This window comes from Myodes glareolus, chromosome 4, assembly GCF_982192425.1.
Source record: "Myodes glareolus chromosome 4, mMyoGla1.1, whole genome shotgun sequence".
Lineage (NCBI taxonomy): Eukaryota > Metazoa > Chordata > Mammalia > Rodentia > Cricetidae > Myodes > Myodes glareolus.
The window spans coordinates 68,244,267-68,269,832 of record NC_142029.1 but is presented as its reverse complement, the minus strand read 5'-3'; the positions used below and the strand labels follow the sequence as shown (position 1 = coordinate 68,269,832).

The window sequence follows — 25,566 nt, the reverse complement described above, 5'->3', positions numbered from 1 at the left end:
TGTTTCCTTGTGTAGCAGAAGGTGGTTAACACAGAAACTCACAACTGTTTAAATGTAGAGAGAGCAAGTCTGTGGAGTGCTCAGGCACAAATAGAACTTCTATGTCACAAATCCTCTCCCAAAGCTCAGGAACCATCATGGAAGAAGTTGCAAAAAGATTAGAGGAGGCAGTCATCAGTAAAGATTGGGGCAAAATGTTTTTCTAGATATCACAAGACCTCAGTGCTCAGGAACTCAGAGCAATTGTGGTTGCCTGCACAGTGTCTGCAGGAGGTCAAATCAGTGAATATTTCAGAAGGATGTGGGAGTGGATCATGAGACCTGACTCATAACTGAGGAACTATAAACAGTTAAGAGCTTCTAGTAAAGACAGAGTTAGTTTTCTTTAAGGGTATAGACATTGGAAAGTTGATCAAGTTCCAGTGTATTACCACACACCCATGGGTTTATTGTCAACACAAATTAAACTCAGTGGGTCATACAAAACATTATAAAGTGGACACTAAGTTGAAAGGAGTAAAAAAGTAGGTAGGAAGTTGATTTGGACAGAAGTAGAGGGAGTCTTCGGAGCTGAATATAATTAATAAACTGGTTTCATAGATAAAATTCTTAGAAATTATTTTAAATATTACAGTAAAACTATACTTTAAGAGACAACATCCATAAATTGAAAAGACACTTAAGTTAGGTACAGACTTCCTGACTGACATCTGTTTTCTTCTAACTCTCCAGTTGGCAATGACCTACTGAGGACAACTATCCTTAATCCTCGGTCAGTTACAAACCTTTCTAGAAAAGCTTAAAGAATGTCTAGGTATTGATAAGCAGATTGAAGCAGAAGTTTCTGGCCTCAAAACTGACAATTTTACTAATTATTTATATAGAAAACCTTCCTTATTTTCTGAATGTACATCCTTCTTTTACTCCATTTAACAAAACAGATCTTCCATATGGCTGTGGATAAGATACATCCCAAAAATTTCATGTGTTGGAAATCATTAACCCAACATCTTTAACACAAGATGTGATTTAACACAAAGGTATGAACTCTTTGAAGCACAATGATCATGAGACCAGTAGAATGATGTAGTCATGACACTAGTTATTATTTGTGTATTCCAAGACTAAGGATAAATTTTGTTCCCTTCCATCTCCAGTATGTGAACAATTTTCCCATCAAATTCTATTATGGTAAAAGGCTCAGATTATATGTGAACTTTTTTATCTTATATGTTCCTGCCTTCAAAGACTTAGCCAAATAATGTCTGATCCTTATACATTTTTAGTTGTTGATGCTTTTATGGAAATACAATAGCTATAAGGTAAGTTCCACATATTTAATGAAATGCAATATGAGCAGTTTGGAAATATATATACACTCATGACAATACCACCAAGATTAAGGTAGTTAGTACATGTATCACTTCTCAAGTTTTTCTTATGTCCCTTTGTTTTCTTTTTTTATTAATTTATAAAAGTTTCCACTTCTGCCCCTCCTCCCAATACCCTCCCACTCCTCCCACTCCCTCTTCTCTTCCTTCTCCAGCCCTAAGAGCAGTCAGGGTTTCTCCCTCCTTCTGCTTCTCATTTGGACCTAGGGAGTTAAGTCCAGTGTTCCAATGTGGATCTCTGTCTTTATCTCCATCCATCGCCAGATGAAGGTTCTATGGTGATATGCAAAATATTCATCAGTATGGTTATGGGCCAAGGCCAGTTCAGGCACCCTCTCCTCTGCTGTCCAGGGAACAATCTTGGGATCTCTCCTTGGACCTGGATACCCCTCTAGAATCAAGTAAACTTCCGCAGATACAAAAAAAATTAGTAACCACCTGTGTCCCTTTGTTTTCTTAACAGAATGTTTAACATGAGATTTGCCTTCTGAAGCTTTTAGTGAACAGTGTCATATCTTTCCTTATTATATATCCCTTGCTTACCAATCAACATTGCTAAAGATGTGTACCAGTTGAAGAACTCTATTTTGTCCCTGTTAACTTCCCTCTTTGGTAACCATTGCTGTTTTTTCCTTTTTTCTTTGCTTCCATGGATTTAACTCTTTTAAATACCTTCCATAAGTAGACTCATTTAGAATTTGTACATTTGGTACTGCCTTTTTTTAAAGTCAAGATTCACTCAGTTTCATTCACGTTGTTTGAAATTAGAAGATTTTCTTTATATAAAAGAAAATTATGCCAGTTATTAAAGATGTGGTGACAATTTGAAATTGACATGGGAATGATAATCTTAATTAAGAACATTTGCTTCATCACGTTTATACTAGAGTATTAAACAAATGGACAGTCCCACATTATCTTGAAAAAAATTTCCTAAGTCTTTTGCAGATGCATGATACAGTATTTCATTATATTTGAAAATAGAAAATAATGCCTCAGAGATATGTGAACTTTGGAAGAATCTTAACTAGCCAGTCACAGCTTTAGAAATCCATAGTAATTTGTGTTTCTTCTTGCCTTGAATCAAAACATTCTGTGAGTAACCTGGGCTAGACAATTCATGAGGTTATTCTGAAAGATATGAAAAGTAACAATGAATATGCATATGATGGTGAAAAAGAAGGTATTAATTGTCATAAATGTGAACTAATACTAAAATATTTAATGCTGATTTCAGTAAAAATGTTGCTGTGGGAATTAATAATAATATAGAATCATCAGTCTTCAGAAAATTACAAATGTAGGCAACAGTAAGATCAACTAGACAATGAAATATGCACCTTGATTGGGCAGGTCTTCAGGAATACAACTGTAACAATGCTAGTTCTGAGTTGTGTCAATTAAAGCTTTCTAACAGAAACTTAAGACTTGAACAATGAGTAAAAAGCTCTACAACATCATTAACAAGGCTCAGTGTAGCTGTTTTCATGTTCAAAATATATATGTTTATCAAAAACCGATATCTATGAACTAATGATTTTTAAAAACTGAAGATTTATCACCCATAAAATAATTATTCAAAAAGTGAAGATTTATGTAAAATTAATTTGCCCCTAGTACCTACATGACTAATACCATAAATGAGTACTACATATAGCATGTGTTCCCTCTGAGGAGAGAGCTACAGCCAGAGATCCACTGCATTTCCATTGAGAAATTACTCTAACTATGAAGCATGACTAGAAGAAGAAATATTTTTAATGAGAAAAAGATTATCCGACACTGGCTTCATTCCCCTTGTGTTACTAGGTTTCTTGATTACACCAAGAGCTGAAGTAAAGTGGTTGATGTAGTGTATACCATCTGCTTCTGTGCAAATAATTACTGCTTCTTGGAAGAGGTCCATGGTTAAGAAACCAAGAGCATGTTCTTTTCTATTCAGTCTCACTGCCAAATACATTGCCAAAAAATGAGCTACATGTTTCTCCACAAAACCCTTCATTATTTATTGTATCAAGTACTTTATAGGAAAAGAGAAAACTTTGTTTTCACAATAAACACCATAAATAAAATCAACACAAATAACACATGAATAAAATTTGTTTATGCTTTAGTAAATGTAAGTTTTCATAATTTCATATATACTTTTATTTTATGTGATTATCCTTAACTAGAATCCTAGATGTGCTCCCTCATTCACTGCATTCCTAGAAAACCTTCACATCTGCTCTGCAGCCAACTTCAAGTTCTAAACTTTGATTCCACCAAACCAGAGTTTGAGCTCTGCCATCCTTGCTAGCATCTGACTTTAGTACCTAGATACTGCAGACAACAGAGATTAATTAGAGTGAAGAGAGGGAACATCACAGGATAAGACTGCTAAACAGACGCATTCTCATTTACAATCAGACTGACATATGAAAACATTTCCATTGTTTATAATAGAGAATCTATGTTCACATTGAGCTGTACTATATATTTGCACATGTGTGTGTAAGCTTCATATCCATTTTAATCTGTTTTAACTTAAAACAGTCCACGAAGTAATTATAACTTTATCCTAATTTTATAGACATAAGAATGTACATCAAGTATAGCAAAGAGGATGCTACTTCTGAGTAAGCTTGTTACAAACCTGTATAGCATTTTATATCATTTCTAGATAGTACAGTTGTAGTAATCGAACTCAAAGAACAAATTCACGGCCTCTGACTATCTTCAGTTATTTATCTGGGTAGACCTTGCAAAGGGGAGAAAAAGAGAAATTGCTCTAAATTTTAAATAAAACTTTTATCCTTCCATCAACACAGAAGCAGAAATTCATTACCTCATTGAGAATTTGCAGTCCATCCCTTCCTGATACAATAGTAACTTACAACTGGTCCCTAGAAGGGGGCGGGTCTTTCTGGAAGTTTGACTGTAGCTGCCTTTACTTTCTTTTACAGCTGTTGTAAGTGAGAGGACTTGAGGAAGTAGGTGAAGACTCTGTTCTGTTTTCTGTGAAGAACCCCACCCGCTGCATCTAAAGGGTAAGAGCTCCTTATTATAGCAAACTCCACAAGGAATTTAAGTGCATTTTAGCTGGAAGCCATAGGGTCTGGGGGGTGGCAATGGTGGAAACTGATCCTAGTGTGTGATATCTGAAGATTTCTCTGGGTTAAAAGTTCATAAATGATGTCTATTTCAGGCTGAGATTCTCTCTCCTTCTCTCTTCCCCTCCTTCTCACCTTCCTCATAAAAAATAGATTTTTGTTGCTGTTTGTTTTTTGTTTTTCTTCTCAGTTTTAAGTAAGTTTGTCCTAAGGAAACAGACCTTTCCTTCTCCATCCATTGAGGTCAATGAACCCTTCTCTATTCACATCTGATAGATGGAATTTTTGTCTTTTGTAAATATCTAGCACTGAATGTCTTAGATAGAAAGTCTACAATTTTAAAAACTATTTCTTTTAAAGGCCCTACACACCACACTGCAATCGCTGTGCTTGGTTTGAAGCACAGATTATTCCTCTCCCTGAAGCTATAACCTGCAGGATATGGCCTGCTGACTCACCCTGCTTCCTGCATGCCATTGACATCACCGTTACCTAGCTGCAGGCCCACTGCACAGGCAGATTCCTAACCCTTTGTTATCTAGTGGCATCCAGTTTAAGGCTATAATTTTGGTCTCCTTGGGAGCCAGTCTTTACCTCAAGGGTCTTTGAGAGCTTCCAATCTGTGAGACAGAAGGAACACTTGCCACAGATTAGTGAGGAAGGGTCAGGAGAGGATGAATTTGTCATTCAGATAAATTTTTTCTAAGGTTGGAATCAGGAAATCAATGTTTCCTGTAGGGGATCCTGGTCCTCCCCTCTCCTCTGTCAGTCTCCTGCAGTGGTCACTGGCAGCCTGAGGTCTCTGCTGCTGGACTCAGTCCATCCTGAAGCTGAACTGCTTCTTGGTGAGTCTCCTCCTCCAATCTTCCTGCTGCTGTAGGTAAAATTTCTTCTGCCCCTGCTCCAGGCCTCTCTACCTGCACCCAGTGCTTACTGTCCTCCTCTTCCTTGCTTAGCTGCTCCCTCTGTGCTTTTGCCCAGATATGAGCCATTCCAATGCTGTCAGACTCTCCCAATAGCTCAAAATGGCAGGAGTAGAAAACAGCCCATTTTTTGATAGATTTGTGTGTGTGTGTGTGTGTGTGTGTGTGTGTGTGTGTGACTGAAATACATAGGAAATCTCTCGGAAACACCACTGATATCAGAGGGTTGGTTTCCAGAGAGACGAAGGAGGTGTCCCCAGCCTTCAGCCTGACATAAGACTTGGTTATGGAACTCAGGATTTTGTAGAAGCTGACAATTTTTTTGTACTGAGCCATAACCACATACTGAAATTTATAAATGGTCATTAATATCAGTCCAAAGGACCTAGAAAGAGTCATCCAGAGCTTTCAGAATCCTTGTTGATTAGGGAACAAAAGATGTTTTCAAGAGAGGTTTCCAGCCTGCAGATCTGAAAGAGAAGTCTGTAGTTTGAGGGGACTCATCCTTGATATCTGAACAAGCATGATGTGTGCTCCCAGTTGTGCCCTTTATGGTCCTTAGGACAAACTTCCAAGGGAAACCACCGTTGTTAGCGTTGGCCACTGTGGTCACATACAGTGACAACAGCGAGAGGCAAGCTGGCAAGGGGTCAGGTTTACAAAGGCCTAAAACAGCTTCCAGGATTATTGGGGACCATGATTGGGATTATCCCAATCTCCAGACTCTGGAAATAAAATAATCATGTAAATCATATCCTGGGTAAATCAACCTATCTCTTTGTCATCATATTACATGCAAGATTTACACAAAATCATAATTCATAAAATATATTTAGGAAAGTCAGTCTTAAAAGAAATGTTGCAGGCATAATCTTTCTGAAAATGTCTTTTAAAATATACAATATTTTAAATTTATGCATTGAAATTTTTATAGATGTTTGCAATATAATTTGATTACCCCCCATACTTACCTTCCAGCCACCCCCACCTCCACAATAGATCCCTCTCCTAGTAGTATATCCCTTTATTTTTTATCTTTTCCTTAATCTACGGACACCAATTAGTGCTGTTTATACGTGCATAGGTTCAGGGTCATATTTTGGAGCATGGTCAATCTACCAGGGATCATTTCCCTGATGAAAAATGATTCTCCCCTTCCAAGTGACTTTCAATTGCAAAGCTCTTCAGGTATGGGTTGTACTGTAGGTGCCCCTCTCCAGTCTGTGCTTAAATATTGACTGGTTTGATGATGCATGTCTTGTGATGAAAACAGCACCTAATCTGAGTTCATGACTACAATGGCCCTGTCATGGACAGAAGACACCGACTTACAGTAGTCCTCCCTGACCTCTGGCTCTTAGAAAACTTCTAACACTTCTCTCTGTTCTGTGAGCATTGGTTGAAATGTGATAGGTGTTGGGGGGCAGACAGGATGATACTGATGGTCACTTAAATAATCACACCGCCGTCACTTATTTACTCTCTACGCTGCTGTGTGATCTGCAAGAGAGAAACACATAAGCTGCCATGTTTGATGGTGTAACCATATCATGGATTTCTTAATGATGCCATTTCCACAGAAACGTGCAGTCACCATGGAGCAGCACTGTGGTTTAATCACTGGCAACAAGGAGCCAGGTAAGCCCGACTTACAACTCTTAGTGATGAGGTCATTGGACCCAGCAAATTTCTTCATCTATAGTGTCACTCTTCTAAAGTTTGTTAATCTCCTAACCATTTGGATCTTCCCCAGTGCCACTGAAGAGCATCTCAGTAACCCTGTCCATCAATGACTTTGTGGCTAGTGTCTCTGCAACCTTAAATTATGAGAATGAAGAGAAAGTCCCCTTGGAGGCCTTCTTTGTGTTCCCAATGGATGAAGACTCTGCTGTCTACAGCTTTGAAGCCTTGGTCGATGGGAAGAAAATTGTGGCCGAACTGCAGGAGAAAATGCAGGTTGGAAGGATGAGTTTGTTATCTCTTCTCTTCCGTCTTGCAAATTGCATTCTACTATTATTTTTATCAACAATTCATAAGTACTGATGTTGACTGTTCTACCTTTCTTTCATGTCTTTCATATTTTCTTGACAACTTGTGATTTTGTTTCAACTCAGTTTGCCCTTGCTCTAGGCCCATAGCATCTATGAGGATGCCCTCTCCCAGGGCCACCAAGCTTACTTATTGGAAGAGGATGACTACTCCAGGGATGTCTTTTCTTGCAATGTGGGGAACCTCCAGCCTGGGGCTAAGGTGGCAGTGACCCTGAGGTATGTGCAGGAGCTGCCTCTGGAGACAGATGGGGCCCTGCGCTATGTGCTCCCAGCAATCTTGAATCCAAGATACCAGCTGTCTGGTAAGCAATTTCTTCCTTTGAAAACTAGTCATAGAAAGGCTGGGGAAATATACAAAATTAAGTTTGTCTTGGAAATTGTTGTCTTGGGAAACATAATTAATGTACTTTTTTATAGAACCGTCAGCGAAGAGCTGCGTGAATATAAAGACCCCCATAGTCCCATTGGAGGACCTGCCCTACACACTCAGCATGGTTGCCACCATCACTTCCCAGCATGGCATTGAGAGGGTCCAGTCCAACTGCTCCTTGAGTCCTATGCAGTACTTGGCTGATGACAAGACGTCTGCTCAGGTGAACAGAAAGGGAACAATATTGTCAGTCCCCTCTGTCTTCACTGTTGACTTAGTCATCATTCATTCTTCCCACATCTACCTTGCTTCTTCTGGCCATGCTTGGAGAGACACATATCTACCTTCCCTGCTCTGGATAAAGTGTAGACACTTTTCCATACAGTCTTTTCTGTTACTTCTGATTGTGCTCCCGATGGGATAAGCCCAAATTCTAACCTTATCTCAGGAAGTGACCAGTGGAAGTTCTAACATGGCTTCTGAGCTGGTCTTCTTCTCAGATTTCCTTGGCTGAAGGACACAAGTTTGACCGGGATGTGGAACTCCTGATTTACTACAATGAAGTGCACAGCCCCAGTGTAGCTGTGGAGATGGGGATGCAGGACAAGAAGCCAGGTATTTTCTGTCTCTCACTTTGGTCCCTTTCTAATTTGTAACTCCCAGTTAGCCTGGATTTTCTACCTCTACACAGGGTCAGAATATGGCCTTTGAGATAGTGACTTTTCATTCTCACATGGAATAGTGATTGGGCTTCACAGGTAACCAGGTGATTATGTCCCATGGGCTAATTTACATAGATAACTAGATAAGTAGAGGGAACTATGACTAAATAATTCACAAGAAAATACACAAACTATTATTAACACATGACAATGACTGGTCTTACAAAAATGACAAATAAAAAATAATCTTGTTATTATTTCTTATATGAGAGAATCAGTGATGTCCAAATCTAATGAAGTCTCATGCTTTACATTTTGTGGTGAGTTTACAGTATCAATTGGTGTTGAAGCAAATCAGTTTGTTCCAACTGGCTTGAAAGAATTAGTGTGCAAATAATAAAGCAAATATTCATTTCAATAATTCTAATATTTACAATATTTCTTCTTAAAAATGTAAATACCTAGCTGATATGCAGGTGATATTGACTAATATTATAATTGTATTATATCCAACATTAGTAAGTGATGAAAAATGTAATTCAGTCACTACTTATGTCATCCCATCCATTACATAATGAGTTATAATGTCATTATTATGATAATGTACAAAAAATTCAAATAAAAAAATTTACATAGAAGTTCTCCAAAGAATGAGATAGAAAAAGTAGCTTTAATTCCTAATATCACTATAAAATAATAGTTGAATTAGGAAAATAGCAGCATTATAAACCAGACAATATGCAAATAATAGTTCTTCTTAGACAAATAATAATTTCTTTTTAAGTAATTATGTTTTATTGGTTAGTTCAGCACACCTGGATGTAATCTTGTTGCTGGTTCTTTCATATTTGTCTTAGGAATAATAGGAATGGCCAAATTAAACATGAAGTTAATTTTAGGTCTTCTGTGTCCCGTAGAAATTGGACTTTGAAAAATAAAAATCACAAGAATACAGCTCAAACTCTTTCTTTTGGCATACTTGAATTTTTCATAGACATAATTCATCTTGTCAGTGAGTTTTCTTTCTTATGTACATCTAGTGTTCGTCACTTAGAACATTTCCTTATGAATGCACTTAACTTTTATTAAAACTGGCACAGCACACAGAGGTGTTTTGCTCTCTTTGACTTTTCTGACCAATTTTGCACTTGGGTGCAGGGATCATCACACAACCCAACAAAGTTGCTGCAAATCTTTATTTGCAGGTTGGATATATGGAAGTTCCTTGGGGGCCAGTTGTGTTCCCAGTGTGACAGCTGGGCTTAGGCTTTTGCTGCTGTAACTGCCAAAGCCCTGTGAGAACTTTACCAAGAAGCTGACTTTCCATACCCAACTTTCCATACATATAGCATTTTCAATATTTGTAAAGGTGACTTCACACTGCACTCTTCTCTCTGAGGTAACTGAGGGGAATTCCAGCTTCCCTGGGAATCTTGTAACTTCCTCATCTCCCTGTAGCTCTATGTGCTATCTATTACTGTTGATTTTCTTGGTCTCCGTTTTGGATTCTCATAAAGTATTCAAATTCAGACTTGGTCTTCAGTCAGGAATATTTTAATCCTTAATATAGAACCTCATGATGCTGTGAGTTACTGTGTAATAACTGCCATCTCCTTGGTCTCATGAAGATTTTTCATCTCTTTTCTGTGATAAGGTGTACAGGCAGGCTATCAGGGGACATAGTTGGTCATATCTTAGTCTTCATAATATTTTCCATCTGTGATTTCTAATCCTTGTTTACCAGGACATGTATTTTGCCAGGGAAATTCCTGTTCCCATGCCCTTTAGAAACACAGGAGAAGCTTAAGAGACGGCTTAAGTAAAACCCTTAATATGATATCAACATGAGACATAGCACTATAAACTAATAATATAACAAACTTAAAGTGTTAAATTGCACAAATTTAAAAGAAGAAAAATGTATACAATTACAGTTAACAACTCAGTGTCAGTTAAGCCCTACCCTGAATTCTGTAAGCATATTGTTATCACCTGACCTTACAATAACCCTATAGTACGAATTACTACTCCATTGTTTCAGAAGAAGAAACAGGGGTTAAGAAGTAGAGGTGCTCAATTATAAACAAGCCAATAATTTAGCTCAGTAAAACCCTTACTCTCACACCAACATGAGACATAACACTATAAACTAAATGATATAATAAACTTAAAGTGTTAAACTGCATAAATTTAAAAGCAGAAAAATGTATAAAATTTTAATTAACAGCTCAGTATCAGTTAAGCCCTACCCCGAAATCTGTAAGTATATTGTATCACCTGATCTTACAAAAACCCTGTAATAGGAATTAGTACCTTGATACTTTAGGTGAGGAAACTGCGGCTAAGAAGTAGAAGTGCTCTTTTTTAAACAAGGAAGCTCTGATTAACCAAGTGAAATCACTTGAATTGGTTTGAAAGAACTAGCAGACATCATACGTGCAGAGCTGACTACTGTCTACATGACCTTGTTCTAAACAGTGTGGACATCCACTCCCATCGTTCTCATGGATGTCAGGCTTCTCAGAAGAGTGTTCGTGTCATGAAAACAATCTCTCAGGGTGGGGAGATATCTATTTTAGACATTCAAAATAATGCTGCTCTTACCTGAGCTGTGTATCTAAAGGTCTGTATCTGGATCATATTTACAGTGTTTTCACCCAGTTTTCTAGGATAACTTTTTTGACAAGCCTGCTTTTGTAATTTGTCATTTTCATGAGCACCTTTCCCCGCCCCCAAGGTTCCAGTTGATGGAATCAGTGACCTGTTTGATCACTTTCTCATTAGTAAGATTTGAAGAGATTTACCTCTGTTAGAACTCTCCAATGTGTCTTTATCTCGTGGTGAAACCTGCTTAAGCTAATGTATCCTATTCAATGGTTAATATGACTAGAATTTTCACAACAGATTCTGCTGTGCTATATATACTATTATCCTGTTTCCCTTCCTCTCCACTCTGTTCTGCTTCTTTCTCTTTTATATTGACAATTCACATTTACTCCTGTGCACACAGAACAAAAAGAACAAACCGGGGACTTTATATTTGAGTTTTCTCAGTTCTCTATTGTATTGACGATTGGTTCTTGGGAACTCTAGGACATCTGAGTTTCCTTGTAACTTACAGGGTTCTTCTCCTTTTTTTTACAGATAGTTTGATGGGAGCTCCTTCGGCAATGGTGAGTTTTTATCCAGATGTCCCAGAAGTGGAGACCTCAAAGGCCTGTGGAGAATTTGTGTTCCTCATGGATCGCTCCGGAAGTATGGGATTCCCGATGAACAACCAGAATGATTCTCAGTTACGTATAGAAGCTGCCAAGGTAAAGCCAGATTCTTCATTGTTCAGCAGTGCCATGGGAGGATGGTAGGGAAGAGCAGGTAGGACCCATTTATAGCTGTAGGTTTGTTCTCCATCTGAGCAATGACAAGCATGGCCACTCTAATCTCAGTTTTGAAATAAAAGGTGACATCAGATGGTGACTTTTTGTGCTATTAGGAACTAGATTGAGGTCTGGATGTTTGGAAGAGCTCTAATTCACTCCATCTCCTTGTCTTCTGTGACCTTCAGGAAACTCTGCTGCTGTTGCTGAAGAGTTTGCCTATGGGTTGTTATTTCAACATTTATGGATTTGGATCTTCCTATGAAAAATTCTTTCCGTAAGTTTCTGGGAAGACCATGAACTATGAAAGAATGTATTTTAAAGGAGAACCTTATTGGTAAAATGACTATTGCAGAGTTTACCTGAACATTTGGGTTGTTAGGAAAATTTTTTGTGATAGGATTATCACAGTGTCAGTGTGTGCTACTGCTACATAACTAGATGTGATTGTTTCTCTAAGGGAGAGTGTGAGGTACACTCAGGAAACAATGGAGAAGGCAGTGGAAAGAATTAATTACCTAAAAGCAGACTTAGGGGGAACTGAAATCTTGAAACCACTTCGCAAGATTTACAAGGCACGCTCTATTCCTGGCCATCCCTTACAGGTAAGCTTTGGAATCTAGCTAAAAAAATAGTGAAATTTTCCACTAACCTGGTTGCCAGTTCTCCCATATATAACTGAGTTAACAATGTGTAGAGCTGAGTTATCTACCTTACAGTGAAGAGAAATAAGACCAGAGGCAGTGGTCTTCCTCTTTTCTGTGGGGTAGGCAGTCAGTCCTCTTTTGGGGTACCACAAAAATTTCAGATGAAAGCAGCATGGGTAGGGTGTGAAAATTCCCAGGTATCTGAAGAGTCTCTGTGCCAGCATGGAGGAAGTGACAGTGGAGCACTAGGCTCCCTCTCCTGGATACAAAAGCTTTAAGGACTGGAAACAGTTGTTATCTCTGAGGACCAATGCTGTTGTCTTCAAATGAGTGCAACAGTAGCTCAATGAAGGCATTCTTTCTTTTACAGCTCTTTGTCTTCACTGATGGAGAAGTTAGTGACACATTTACTGTCATTAATGAAGTTCTGTTTAACAGCAAAAAGCACAGGTATGAGGCGAGTATGGTTTCTCTTGTGTTGACTAGACATCAAGGGCCACCACATATGACTTTTCCCACATGATACTAGTGGTTTCCATGCATCTGAAGGCACAGAGTCACTCAAAGATTTTTTTTCAGTTAATCGACTGATCACTTATTTTCTAAAAAAATTTAAAAGTCGTTTTCTACATAACTTTGATACCACAAAGTCATTGTTCCTTATTTTACTGAAGCTCTGAAAGATCTTGATTCATTTTTTCATTATAAAGGTATGGACAATTAAAGATAGAAATTTACTCAAGTCATCTTATCTGGGCAGATGAGCTGTCACAGCATGCACCCTGTGTATCCATAACAGGTCAAGAGTTAGATAGTTACCAGTCTTTTCCTGCTCTCTTTCCACAACTCACCACTCATTTTCAAGATTTATTTTCTTTCTTTGTCCCTCCCTCCCTCCCTCCCTCCTCCTGTCCCTCCGTCCCTCCGTCCCTCCGTCCCTCCGTCCCTCCGTCCCTCCCTCCCTTCTTCCCTTAATTTCTAGTTATGCTTTCACTAGGCAGCCCATGACTGGCCTGGAACTCATGCATACCAAGCTGTCCTCAAATTCATATTGCTCTGCCTGCCTCTGCCTCCTGAGTGCTGGGATTAGAGGTGTGAATCACCATACCTCTCTTTCAAGATTGTTTTAATTATACTTTTTTTCTAGTTTTCTTTTAGAGATAGATTGTCAATTCTCAATTATATTAATTGTGTATAATCTAAGTAAAATATCTTGTGTTGGAATGAATAAAAACAAGATAAGGAATTATGCACTCATCTTCAGAAGACAAAGACATTCTGTTAAATAACCACATTAAAACAACCTCACTCATTGCATTACAATTAATGTTCAGATAAAATCATATCAATTGGAATCTATATGTAAATTTTATCCATAAAATATTTTATAGCTCGTTGTTTATTTTGTTTGTGTTCCATGAAATAATTTCTTAAATATTTTTTAATATTTTTTAAAATTTTATTAAATTATAAAAGTTTCCATTTCCGCCCCTCCTCCCATCCATGAAATAATTTTGAGAGTATTTCATTCCTGTTTTACTGTTAATCTTTTTGCAGGAATAGTTCCATCGCATTTTGAAGGAGATGTTGAATTATTTTTATAGAATCCCAATTTACTTTATATTTAGATAATACTGGATATTTTCAACACAAATATTTCTAAATCACCAATGTGCCAGGTGATGTTACTTGGATCACTTATGTAAAGGTCAGCATCTGACAACCTGATTTTCATTGTGTGCATGAAACTAATATTTACTTGGTATCCTTAAAATTTCACACACAATTACCCCAAATCAGTAATTTACTTATATAGAAACAAAATGATGACTGACTCCTCATCATCATCCTTGTCCTCCACCTCTTCTTGTCCTTCTTCTGCTGTGGTGTTAGGGATTTGATGTAGAGTCCTGCACAGCAGTACTCAGAGCTGCATCTCCAGTCCACATAGCGGTCTGTAAACTCATTGTTTACAGCTCACTGACAGGAGAACATTTCAAGTTCTTTTTTCCCTCCTCTCCCTCTCTGTTTATCCATGTTCTGTTTATCCAAGACCCCCCCAGGTTCTTGCATTACTTTCTGATATATCTAGCTACATAATTTGTTTCAATGTTTAGGGCACTCATTTTTTATGTTCTTTTATACTTTGTAATAAATTTATCTTTATGTTTTATGGAATATTCTATACTTACTCATAGATTTTGACCTTGAAGTAAGTCATTTCCAAAAGCAGCCTTTCTCCTTAGATTAAACAAATCCCAGCAAGTAAATTATACCTGGCTCCTGACTAAGGCATGTGATTGATTATAATCTATTTGAGAGAAAGAATGACAAAGTTAAAACAAAATAATTCAGTAATTCCTTCATTTCCTTATCATAGCTTCTGTATACTGTAGTGGGGAAAGTACTTACAGCAGATTTTGCAGATTCTGGGCTGTAGATCTTCATCTGCAAGGTGAAACAGAGTCTTTTTTTCATAGAAGACTCATGGCATTAAATTTTAATACTTAAAGCATTTATTACATCCAAAAGAGATAAAATAAGATTTGTAAATGATATTGCACTGACTTCAATGTAAGTACCTTATCTCTTTATGATTTTTTGACCAGTGCATGTTAACTGATAATTCTGGTATGTAGAACCCATCTCTAATCATCATTTCACTGTTGCAGATGTTTCTCATTTGGTATTGGAGAAGGAGCCTCCACCAGTTTAATCAAAGGCATTGCCCGGGCAACAGGGGGCACTGCAGAGTTTATCACAGACAAGGACAGGATGCAGACCAAGGTGAGAGCTGAAGGACCATCCAGAGTAACAAGTAAAGAGTGAGTAGAGGTAATGAAGGGACCCTGCTGCAAAGGCAGGTGATCCACTCTCTTGGGGACACACTTTCACGAATCTCAGGCCATACACTCAGTAACTCTACTTAATGTTTTGTTAAAAATGGTTCCATTCTAATATATAAAGACCTGCATCTGACTGTGGCAACTGGAAATCCAGAGAGGAGATAAAGAGATTGTGACTTTTGATTTCAAGACCAGAGAGAAAGAGGGTGAAAGCTTTGACTACTCTGTTTGAGATTACAGTCTGTCATTTCAGTAGAATGGGTAGAAATCACACATGCAAAATACACAAAACAAAAGATGTAGGTTGTGTGTGTTATTATCATTTCTTTTCTGCAGAGGTCACTTTGCTGAAATATTTACCTCATTCAAATCTACACTTTTACATCTCTCAAATGTAACTTTAGTATACATACAAGTAGAGAAAGAATTGCATTTCTCACTTAGCAATAGTAAATAGACCAGGCAGGCATTCCATCCTTGGTCCTGATAAATACTCAATTGATGACTATCATATTATTTTTCTTATAAATAATCCTGGCTCTTCTCTCCTCCACCAGGCTCTTGGGTCTCTGAAATTTGCTCTAAATAGTTCAGTGGATGACATTTCTCTGAGCTGGGATTTGCCTCCTGGTCTGTCAGCTTGCATGCTTTCTCCAGAGCAGACTGCCATTTTTAGGGGTCAGAGGTTAATCATCTATGCCCAACTAACTGGGACTATGCCTGTGAGTACCTTTTATTGTTTATTCCTTTCCTGAGTGAGACACTGTGTCACCAGATTTATTAACAGTGAGGATTCCTTTGGAAGACAGCAACAACATGTTCACTTGCCAGGCACTCAGCCTCCCATCCTCTCCTTCATACCATGCCTATATTATCCTGTACTACCTGATCCTTAGTGTGATGTTGCAATGAGCAGAGAAACTTTCCTAGTGCTCGCCACATTCCTGGTTGTGTGTCCATTTTGTCATTCCTGTTCGTCTCTTATTTGTAGCAAGAAGAGAACTCAGGAGAAGTGTGCCTCAAGTACACCTTCAAGGGTAGGAGTCTTGAAAACAGGGTGACATTTTCCTTACAACCCAAGACAAATGCCAGGTAAGAATTCAGGTTTGCTTCTCCATCTCCTCCCGTCCCCACCTTTCCCTTCCCTTTCCTTCTCCTTCTTGCCTCTTTCTTTTTGTCTGCATTATGGATGGTGCAGTCATTCCTGTCAATGACCTCCTATTTCCTCTAAGCTCTTCTCATCCTCATTTGTTCATCTGAAGTCTTCTCTTCATTTCCTTCTGTCTACAATCACTAGCTTTTAAGAGTCTTGGCTACTTGATTTGCAGTTAGTTTTCTTTAATTTTTGCCAGTGTCTTCTTTCAGCTTCACTATTCATCGGTTGGCTGCAAAGTCATTGATCCAGACCAAGGACTTGGGCTTCCATGAGACTTCAGAAAGAGTGAAAGAGGATGTGGTGGGCATCAGCATTCAGTCTGGAGTCCTCAGCTCCTTCACAGCGTTCCTCGCCATAAACAAGGAGCTCAACCAGCCAGTACAGGGGCCGATCGCTCAAAGGGAGATTCCAAGGCCCATCATATCTACATCATGTCGTGCACATAAAGTTAAGCATCGTAAGTTTTATCCCAATTCAAACTTAAGCATAATGTGGACATCATTTAAACAATGATAAGTTTCAGAATTTTTTAAATTTAAATTAATTTCTTAGTTTTCCTGTGTTTTCTTCATCTTTCAACACCGAGGCCTATTAGCTCAGGTCTCTTGCTAGGTAGCTCTACATATAAATTAACCCATTTCTAATAGTCAGTGTATCACTGTGTGCCCCAGGGCTTTTCAGTAATGCTCTGGCATCTTACTTCTCTGGCAGCTGCTGGTATCTCTCTCACTCTGCCCTTTTTCTCCCAGTATCTCTGTTTAGATTTCCTGCCTAGCGCTATTTTGTCTGGCTATTGGTTAAATCAGCTTCTTTATTAACCAATGGTAATAAAACATATTCACAGCATATAGAGAGACATCCCACATCACAGAAGCATCTATAAACATTGAATCTAACTGTTGTTGTTGATAATTAGTCAATGGTCACACAGAGAGCAGATGACTAGACTGCATCTGATAATGTTAGTTGTTAAAAAGAGCATTTATGAAAATGGTGGAGATACGAAAGAGCTGTAGAAAATTATTAGGAAATGAAAACAAAAACAGCATCATTTTTGTGGGATGGCTGAAGGTCCAGATGGATTTGGTGCATCTTTTCCAGTCCTGGATTAGAGTCCTGGATTTTGTGAATCATTTGTTCCAGGGGTCAGGAACTTTAACTTAAGAATGAAAAGGGTAGAGGGCTGGATTGATTCTTGGTCTAAAATTTTGTCTGCTTAATGATTAGAAATTATGGCTATGGGATTGAAGGTACTGATAAGGATGTTAATTTGTTTGATCAAAACTTAGGAAGGATGAAAAATAAATGAAAGATTAAAGAAAGGTAACATAGAAGAAAAATAAAAGATTTGGGAACTTAGATGATTTGGGACTTAGAAGGTACAACTCAAATCAAAGACCATTTTAGAAAACATGAAACCCTAAGATAAAATACTAGGAATATAAACATTGCATTCTATAATAAGATATTTGTGACAAATCAAACAATTTTTATGATACCAAAGAGTTGAGGGCATGGGAGAGGTGTGTTAGAGTCGCAGTCACTGGATTTGAGGAAGGTAAGATGTTTGCATTAAGATATAGCATGGGCTACTTACATGAATGATAAAAATTCTTATATTTATGGAAGAGTTTGAAGTGCATTGTAAACCTGTGGTGTGACTTTTGGGTTCTGGCAGGAGGGGAATTTAGTAGTAGAGCTTTGATAGTAGTGAAAACATATGGAAGACATCCCAGGTGAGAGAGAAAGTATTGAAGATAAGAGGCAGCTGTGACGTTTCAGCTTGTGTCAGGGGTTTTAAAGGACTCAGTAGGAATTAGAAGGCTCAGAGGTTGTGTGTCTATATTGGCGGCCACTCAGGAGAATGGCACATTGTGGTTAGTGAGTAGAGCTGATATGGATAGGAAGAGGGATATCTCCAGTCCTCACACTTTTTAATCTTTGTTTGCTGCAGTGTGTGATGGATTCGGCAGTCTCACTGTACATTTATGTTTTGCAGGTTGCAAGAAAGGCTCGACCAGTAGAATGAAATCAAGCCGATATAAATCAGCTGGTGAGCATCCCTAGAGGTCACGAAGATAAACTTCTACAGTCTGAGAGGGTTTCATTCTAAGGAAAGTTTTCTCAGAAATGTTTGTTTGTCACAGATCTTGCATTTGATGAACTCGAATTTTCAAGTCCTGGGAAGAGAAATGCAGAATCCTTGAGCATGACAAAAATGTCATATTCTTCCATCAAGAAAAATGATGATAAAGGTGAAATGTTCCTCACATTGTGTTTTTGATATATGGCGCTCACAAACTAACCTTACATGTGCTTCATCTTGGCACTTTCTCTACCTGTGGGGTGACTTACTTGAGGCAGCAGACAGGAAGTGAGATATGACATTGCCATATACTTGCCAGAAATAGTCTAACTTCATTAATCTACAATAGAGCACTTAATGCCTTCTAATCTATTGGAGCTGAGTGGCCTCTAGTTCTTTGAGTCCTTTTGGCAATTTCTGCCTACACAGTTCACCTGACATCAGGACCAGACCTCAGGTGCCTCTGCTGCCATTGTGTTCAGAACCCAGAGCAACTGGTCACCCATCACAGATTAGAAATAGTCAGTAGACTTGTTGCAGAAATCTCCCTACAGATTCCTAGTTCAGGAGACTTCCTCAGGTAGGTGATGATACCAGTGACTCCATAGCTTTCCATGACTTATTTCTTTCATTTCTCACAAAGGTTTTAGAAAGAATGTTTTTATGCAACTGATTTCACGCCAAAAGGCAAATGGCTCCTGGGAGCTGGATGAGGATCTGGCCAAGATCCTGCGCACTAACTTGGAAGACATCATGACTGCAAACCCTGTCAAGGTGAGGCACAAAGTGGAACAAAAGAAAGAGTATATTTCATCACGGTCAGAACATAAGCAGAATTGAAATAAGAATGCAGATAATGCAGAAGTGAAATTAATGTGTAATTAATTCAGATAGACCCTAAAAAACATGGAATTAATGGCCCAGATATAGAAGGGAATAGTCAAATGGAAAATAAAATCTTGCCTGGGTTGATAATATACCCATAGGCACAGTTACAAATAAAATTTTTATTTCACACTGTATCAGACAGATTTTTAAACACTTAATATAAATATACTTATTTGTCCTCATTTCAGTTAATTAAGGCAGGTCCTCTTCATGTAGGTATGAGTAGATGAAGAAATTGAACATTAAGAAACTGAACTCTGCATCAATGAGTGCATAACTTAATTCAATACTATGATGCCCTGTTTTCAGAGACTCCAGTAACAGACCAAATATTGCTGTATTTATGTTCTCAAATAGACTGGATAAAGTATACCTTCTTTAGAATTTTATGATTACCTTCTGGGTCTTCTAATATTTTTTGAAAAAAATTCTTCAATAAAAGACATATATCAAACAATGAAGAACAAATAGAGTTCTGAGTTATTAAAATGAATTAAAATAAATTGAAACACAATGAAATAATCTTCTCATCTTCCATAGTTATGTTACCTGTGCTCTATCTTCCATTCATTCCTGGCTATTGAATCTAAGAAATGTAGTTAATACAAATGAGATGTAAATTTTTTAATCAATAGAGGCATCTATGTTATAAAATAGAAACTGACTAATATTTGGGGTAAAATGTTCCTGTGTCAAAATTATTTTATACTGGCTGCTTGTCAGAATGGTAAGTCTGTTTTAACATTAAAAAAATAAAGAACTGCTACTAGTTAGAGAAGTAGACCACCATGAAAATTCAACTCTAGCATGCAGGAGGTCAGAAATTCAATTCAGTAAAAACATATATTAAAGTCGACTAAACAACACATGTTGTGATTTGAAGTTCAATTGAAAAATTTGAAAAAAAAATAAATTACTATTATTACTATTTTAAATCCTGACCACAGTTTCTTCTCTCTCCTCCCATCCCAACTCTTCTCTTCTCTTCTCTTCTCTTCTCTTCTCTTCTCTTCTCTTCTCCTCTCCTCTCCTCTCCTCTCCTCTCCTCTCCTCTCCTCTCCTCTCCTCTCCTCTCCTCTCCTCTTCTCTTCTCCTCCCCTTGAGCCCTCATTCACTCCTCCTCAGTTTATATTCATAGAAGGGCAGGCCTCCCAAGGATATCAACAAAGCATGGAGTAGCTTTGATTTGCATTTCACTGGTGGCTAAGGATGTTGAATATTTCTTTAAGTGTTTCTCAGCTAACTGAGATTCTTCTGTTGAGAACTCTTTAATCAGATATATATTCATTTTTAAATAAATGATTTGGTTTATTGATTTCTGGTTTGTTGACTTCTTTATATATTTTGGATATCTATGGTCTGTGCTGCCACCCGAAGCCATGTTGAAGTCAAAAGGGAAGGGTTGCCTTCAGAGACCATATTGGTGTCTGTGGCTCAGAGGCAACGTTGTTGTCTGTAGTCTGTAACGAAGTCTGTGACAGCTGCTAAAGTCAGAGGCCATGTGAATGTCAGTGATCCATGATATCACCAGAAACCATGTGAAAATCCATAAACGGCAAGGGAACTCTTTTTGTAGTGGCATTGATGACTGCAGACACACCACAGTTGAGAATGAGAAACAAAGATGGCTTCTGTGACAAAGTCTCTTACCCAACCCCACCCAAACAAAAAGAAACAGCCTTGATAGGAGGCCGTTGACAAGAACTCTTAAAATTGTGGTAAGGAAGCTGATGTGAAACTCTCCATAATTGATGACTCCTGGCAGGGGTGGGAGCAGGAAAGGACTCAGTTTTCTTTAAGATGTTGGCCACTGGAAGTGGAATCATACTCCAGTAAATAAGTAGGCAACACAATTGAACTTGCTCATTTTCTTTTTGTGGGGATGTCTCAAGGGTTGGGAGAGCAGAAGTAGTAGGATTTTCAAGTTAGTGTAATCAGGGTGCATTATGAGAAATTCCAAATAATAAATGAAAATTTTATGTTGGGAAAAAAGGAAGTGCATTTTAAAAATCAGGATGATTTTTGCATCTAGTCCTGAGTATCATTCTTTTGAAGTCTTACACTCTTGGCTTAAGTGGTCCTCTTATGAAACAGATTAAAGCAAGTGGGAAAACTGGCATGTAATGAGACTGTGCAGAGTAACATAATAAGTGACTGCAACTCTAAAATATCATCAATAGCAAGGTTGTAATACTTGTCTATAATGCTTTCCCTGGGTTTTATAGCTTCCTACCAACACACACACACACACACACACACACAGAGAGAGAGAGAGAGAGAGAGAGAGAGAGAGAGAGAGAGAGAGAAGTAGAGAAGTCATGTTGTTAAAGAGGAATTTTCCATTTTCCCTCCAAAAGACAGTCACTAGAAACACATAGATGACAATTTTCTTCTCTGTGACTTAGGTCTTAGAAATATTAGTGTCTAATAGCTGGCCTAATTCCAGCATCCATCATTACTAGACAACCAACGTAGGACAAATTTTTCACTTTTGTATTACACACACATATATGTGTGTATACTATATATGTATATATATGTATGTATGTATGTATGTATGTATATATATATATATATATGTCATATAAAAAAAACAGGGTTTCTCTGTCACTTTTGGGCCAGTCCTGGAGCTAGTTCTTATAGACCAGGCTGATCTCAGACTCAGAGATCCACCTGCCTTTGCCTCCTGAGTGCTGGGATTAAAGGCGTGTGCTACCCCTGACCTGCTGGTGTTTATATTTTGAAATATGTTATTGATTCTTTCTATGACAGATTTTTGTTTATTTCTTTTATGGCAAGTCTGGATACAAAGAAAAACTCATGAACACAATACCTTAAAAGAAGTCAAATATACAATTTCTCCTCTGAGTACAGTCTAATTATCCATGCACTGGGGTGTTTAGGGTGTCTTATAGAATGTGGTGATGGGTGCACTGGATTTACAACTTCAGCCCTTTTCTAAGTGGTAATGGAATGTTGTCTTGAGGCTCTGTCGGTGTGTATGATAAGGATGGCCAGGAAGTTCCATGTAGCAGTAGGTTAGGGAGTGATCAGGAAGGAGATAGTAAATCTGCTTTCTCTAGAGTTGCTTCCTGCCCTGCATGTAGCATGACAGAAGCCTTTGTTTCTTTCGCAGGATGGAGACCCCTCAACCTGGGCCACGGTACTGGCTGTACTCTGGCTGCATGCCAACAGCGAGGATTTGAAGTGTGAGTGGGAACTTCTGGAAAGGAAGGCTGTGGCCTGGCTTCATGACCATGCAGGTAGGAGCACAGCCCCCTCTCTCCCTTCCCTTTTTCCATCACTGTCTCAAGAGCTTTGCCTGTATGTGTAGCAGAGGGTGAGTACTAGAGAGACAGCATTGTTGCCCCTACTATCCTGTCTCAGAGCATTGTGTGTTCCCTGTGCTAATCTTTCCTTTTCAGGATAAGATAAAATAAGAACTTGGTGATCAGAACAAGCTGAGCAGAAGTAAGGAACACAGATGTGGATGTTTACCTGAGTAAGACTAACCCTAGACATGTAGCCAGTATTCCTGGGTGTTAATTATATCCTTGTTCCTTGTTACCCTGTTCCTGTGGATAGGATAGGCTAAAGGAGAATCAGAACAAGAAAGGGGTAGTGCAGGAAACTAAATCAGGGCTGAAGAGAATGAATGGAATAATTTAAAAAACCAGGAGAAAATCCTCTCTCTCTTCCCCTGTCCTGCAATTCTGACTCTTGTTTCCACTCCTCACAGGTTCCTCCATCCCCATGCTTGTGCGAGCTGGCAGTAATCTCCTGAAGTTACCTGTGACCCCTGCTGTCTTTGGCTTCTGAGGATGACACCCATGATCAAGAGTGTTTCCTGGCTACCACCGATTCCCTCACTTTCTCTTTGGCTGAGATAACTTTTATGTTCTATATTTACCTCCTCCTCCTCCTTCTTCTTCTTATTAAAGGGCTTCCCCACAACTTTGCTTATCTCTTCCAAGTCCCTTTGTATCTGATCTTCTGCCCCCATTACTTCCTCTGTGAGAAGTTATCATGGTCCCTTACATGTTCTCTTTAGTGCAACTTTTATTTTATGCATATACATATGACACCTAAAAGTTTTCCAGAGAAATTACAATAAAATAGGTGGATAGAATCTTGAGTTAAAATTGTAGGATAGATTCTGGACAATGCCTGAATTAATAATCTGCATTATTGTCATCTACTCAGTTTTGTTCTTGCATGATTGAAGATCATACTAGTAAGGTTTATGTTCATAAGAACAGGAATTGGATGAAAGTTGAAAATCAACATCAATGCAACAAATACAGCAATATAACAAAGAGGTAAACCAATATCATACATTGCCCATTTCAGAACTGCTATGGAGATTTTGAATTGGTTCCATTTATATTTCCGACTATATTACATGTCTTTATTTCCATTTCCTAACTTCCTTGCATTAAATAATACTAGGAGATTAGTGTTTCTACTTAATCTCTAACCACTTTGTGAGATGGCTGCAAGGCCTCTGACCTAGCCTATGCTATATGTGGTTTTTAGCCAGGCTCAACACAAGTGTTAAAGAACAGCTTTGATTAACAAAAATAAAGAATAGCTAGGATTTGAAATGATCGTGTCAATCAGTGCTTTTGTTCTTTTCTTTTCTCTCACTATAATAAAATACTTGAGAAAATTAACAACAGGAAGAAAAGATTTTGGATGGGGGTTGACCAGTGGGTAAACTGCAAACACACAAGCCTGAGGGTCCCCGTTGGCATCCTCAGAGTTTGTATAATTAAGATGGATATGGTAGAGCTGCCTCTAAATCCTAGCATTTACAGACACAGACAGAAGATTCCAGGAGTTCATTGAGAAGCCTCTAGACAATGGTGAGCTCCAACCTCAGCTAGAAATTGTCTCTCGAGCAAGGTGGAAGTGATAGAGAGAACCCTCATTCTTCCCTCAGCATTCTCTCTGATATCTGTACTGTAGATTGCAAATGAATGAGTTTAATAAGTTTGCAAGAGGTGAAAATAAAGCAACAATTAGTAAACAGCATGTGGACAACTAAATGTCATCTAATCTGGAACTTATAACATCCTTGCGAAGTGACTAGGTAAGCCTAGTTGAGAAGACCTACTGGAGAGTTCCTGACATACAGTCTTAGAGATTTTGTGTAAGGCTGCTAAGTAAAAGGTCAAATTCAAAATATCAGATAGACAGAAAAACATCATTAACTTGGGTGTTTGCAACATCTAATAGAAATGACTGGAGAGGCCTTGCTGAAAGTCATGCTGGAGTTCCTGATCCAGATGTCCCTAGGAGATCATGTATATGTAAGAATTTCCAGTGTCTGCTTCTCACTGTGGACATTTCTATTGCATGGAATAAGGAATAGTAACCCTGGTAGGAACTGGTTTTTCCCATAGCTGTTCTCAGAAGTCCATTGTTTTTAGTACCCTTATCTGTTTGCTGTTTTTTCTTTTTCTCTGTCTCAGTCCCAACAAACTAGCCTACTCTTGGACAAAAGGTCTTGGCAGACTGGGAATAAACAGTGTCATCTGTGGGACAAACTCAATCCATTTTGTTGACAGAGCCTGCTCTCAGCAAGCACAAGAAGTACATGACAATTTACCAATGAAATTTATACTATAATACCCAATGTCTACTCTCAACTTGTAAACATGCACCACCTACACACAGACACACAGACACAGATCCATAGAACCCCTGCCCCTGACAGAGAGCTGTGTGTAGCCACAAAGAAAAAGAAAAGACTGATGTGGGTAAGTTGATTTATAAGTTTCAAGGCTGTTAGAGGCACAGATCAGAATATTGGGGTACCAGTTGAGATTTCTAGGTTCCTCTGCTAGGGAAGGAATTGGATCAGGGATAGATGAAACGTGATAGAAATAAAGGCAGTTTGTTTACATGAATGAATGAATGAATGAATGAATGTATAGGTAAGGGGTACTCCAGAAGTAGAAGTAAGCTAGTGAGCTGAAAAAGACAGCTGCTCAGTACAAGCCACCGTGGGTAGTTCTGAGTCTGTATAAAGCATTTACGTAGCACCAGGAATTTTTATGTATATTGTGTCCCTTATA

General features: G+C 38.4%; 1 protein-coding gene across 3 annotated transcripts; it reads left to right on the top strand.

Annotated features, from left to right (window-relative positions):
- The first annotated feature begins 4,329 nt into the window (after positions 1-4,329).
- LOC146894452 (von Willebrand factor A domain-containing protein 5A-like) lies at positions 4,330-24,090 on the top strand. 3 transcript variants are annotated; one of them, XM_087905531.1, is made up of 20 exons: positions 4,330-4,420; positions 5,222-5,328; positions 6,987-7,044; positions 7,160-7,362; positions 7,537-7,759; positions 7,875-8,050; positions 8,328-8,442; positions 11,634-11,803; positions 12,052-12,140; positions 12,324-12,468; positions 12,881-12,960; positions 15,183-15,297; positions 15,914-16,078; positions 16,348-16,448; positions 16,722-16,969; positions 18,512-18,565; positions 18,660-18,767; positions 19,242-19,372; positions 22,623-22,749; positions 23,226-24,090. In XM_087905531.1, exons 3-20 carry the CDS (start codon positions 7,002-7,004, stop codon positions 23,303-23,305), a joined length of 2,373 nt encoding a protein of 790 aa, XP_087761657.1. In that variant the 5' UTR covers positions 4,330-4,420; positions 5,222-5,328; positions 6,987-7,001; the 3' UTR covers positions 23,306-24,090. The 3 variants fall into 3 exon arrangements, with proteins under 3 accessions (XP_087761657.1, XP_087761656.1, XP_087761658.1); XM_087905530.1 differs by having other exon boundaries at positions 5,191-5,328; XM_087905532.1 differs by lacking the exon at positions 5,222-5,328.
- Positions 24,091-25,566: the final 1,476 nt, after the last annotated feature.

What these genes read in the sequence shown, in the direction of transcription:
- LOC146894452 (XM_087905532.1), top strand. Translation starts at nt 7,002, where the DNA reads ATGGAGCAGCACTGTGGTTTAATCACTGGCAACAAGGAGCCAG. An exon ending in TCCTATGAAAAATTCTTTCC is followed by an intron (nt 12,141 to 12,323) that starts GTAAGTTTCTGG and finishes TGTTTCTCTAAG; the next exon opens with GGAGAGTGTGAGGTACACTC. An exon ending in CAACCCAAGACAAATGCCAG is followed by an intron (nt 16,449 to 16,721) that starts GTAAGAATTCAG and finishes GTCTTCTTTCAG; the next exon opens with CTTCACTATTCATCGGTTGG.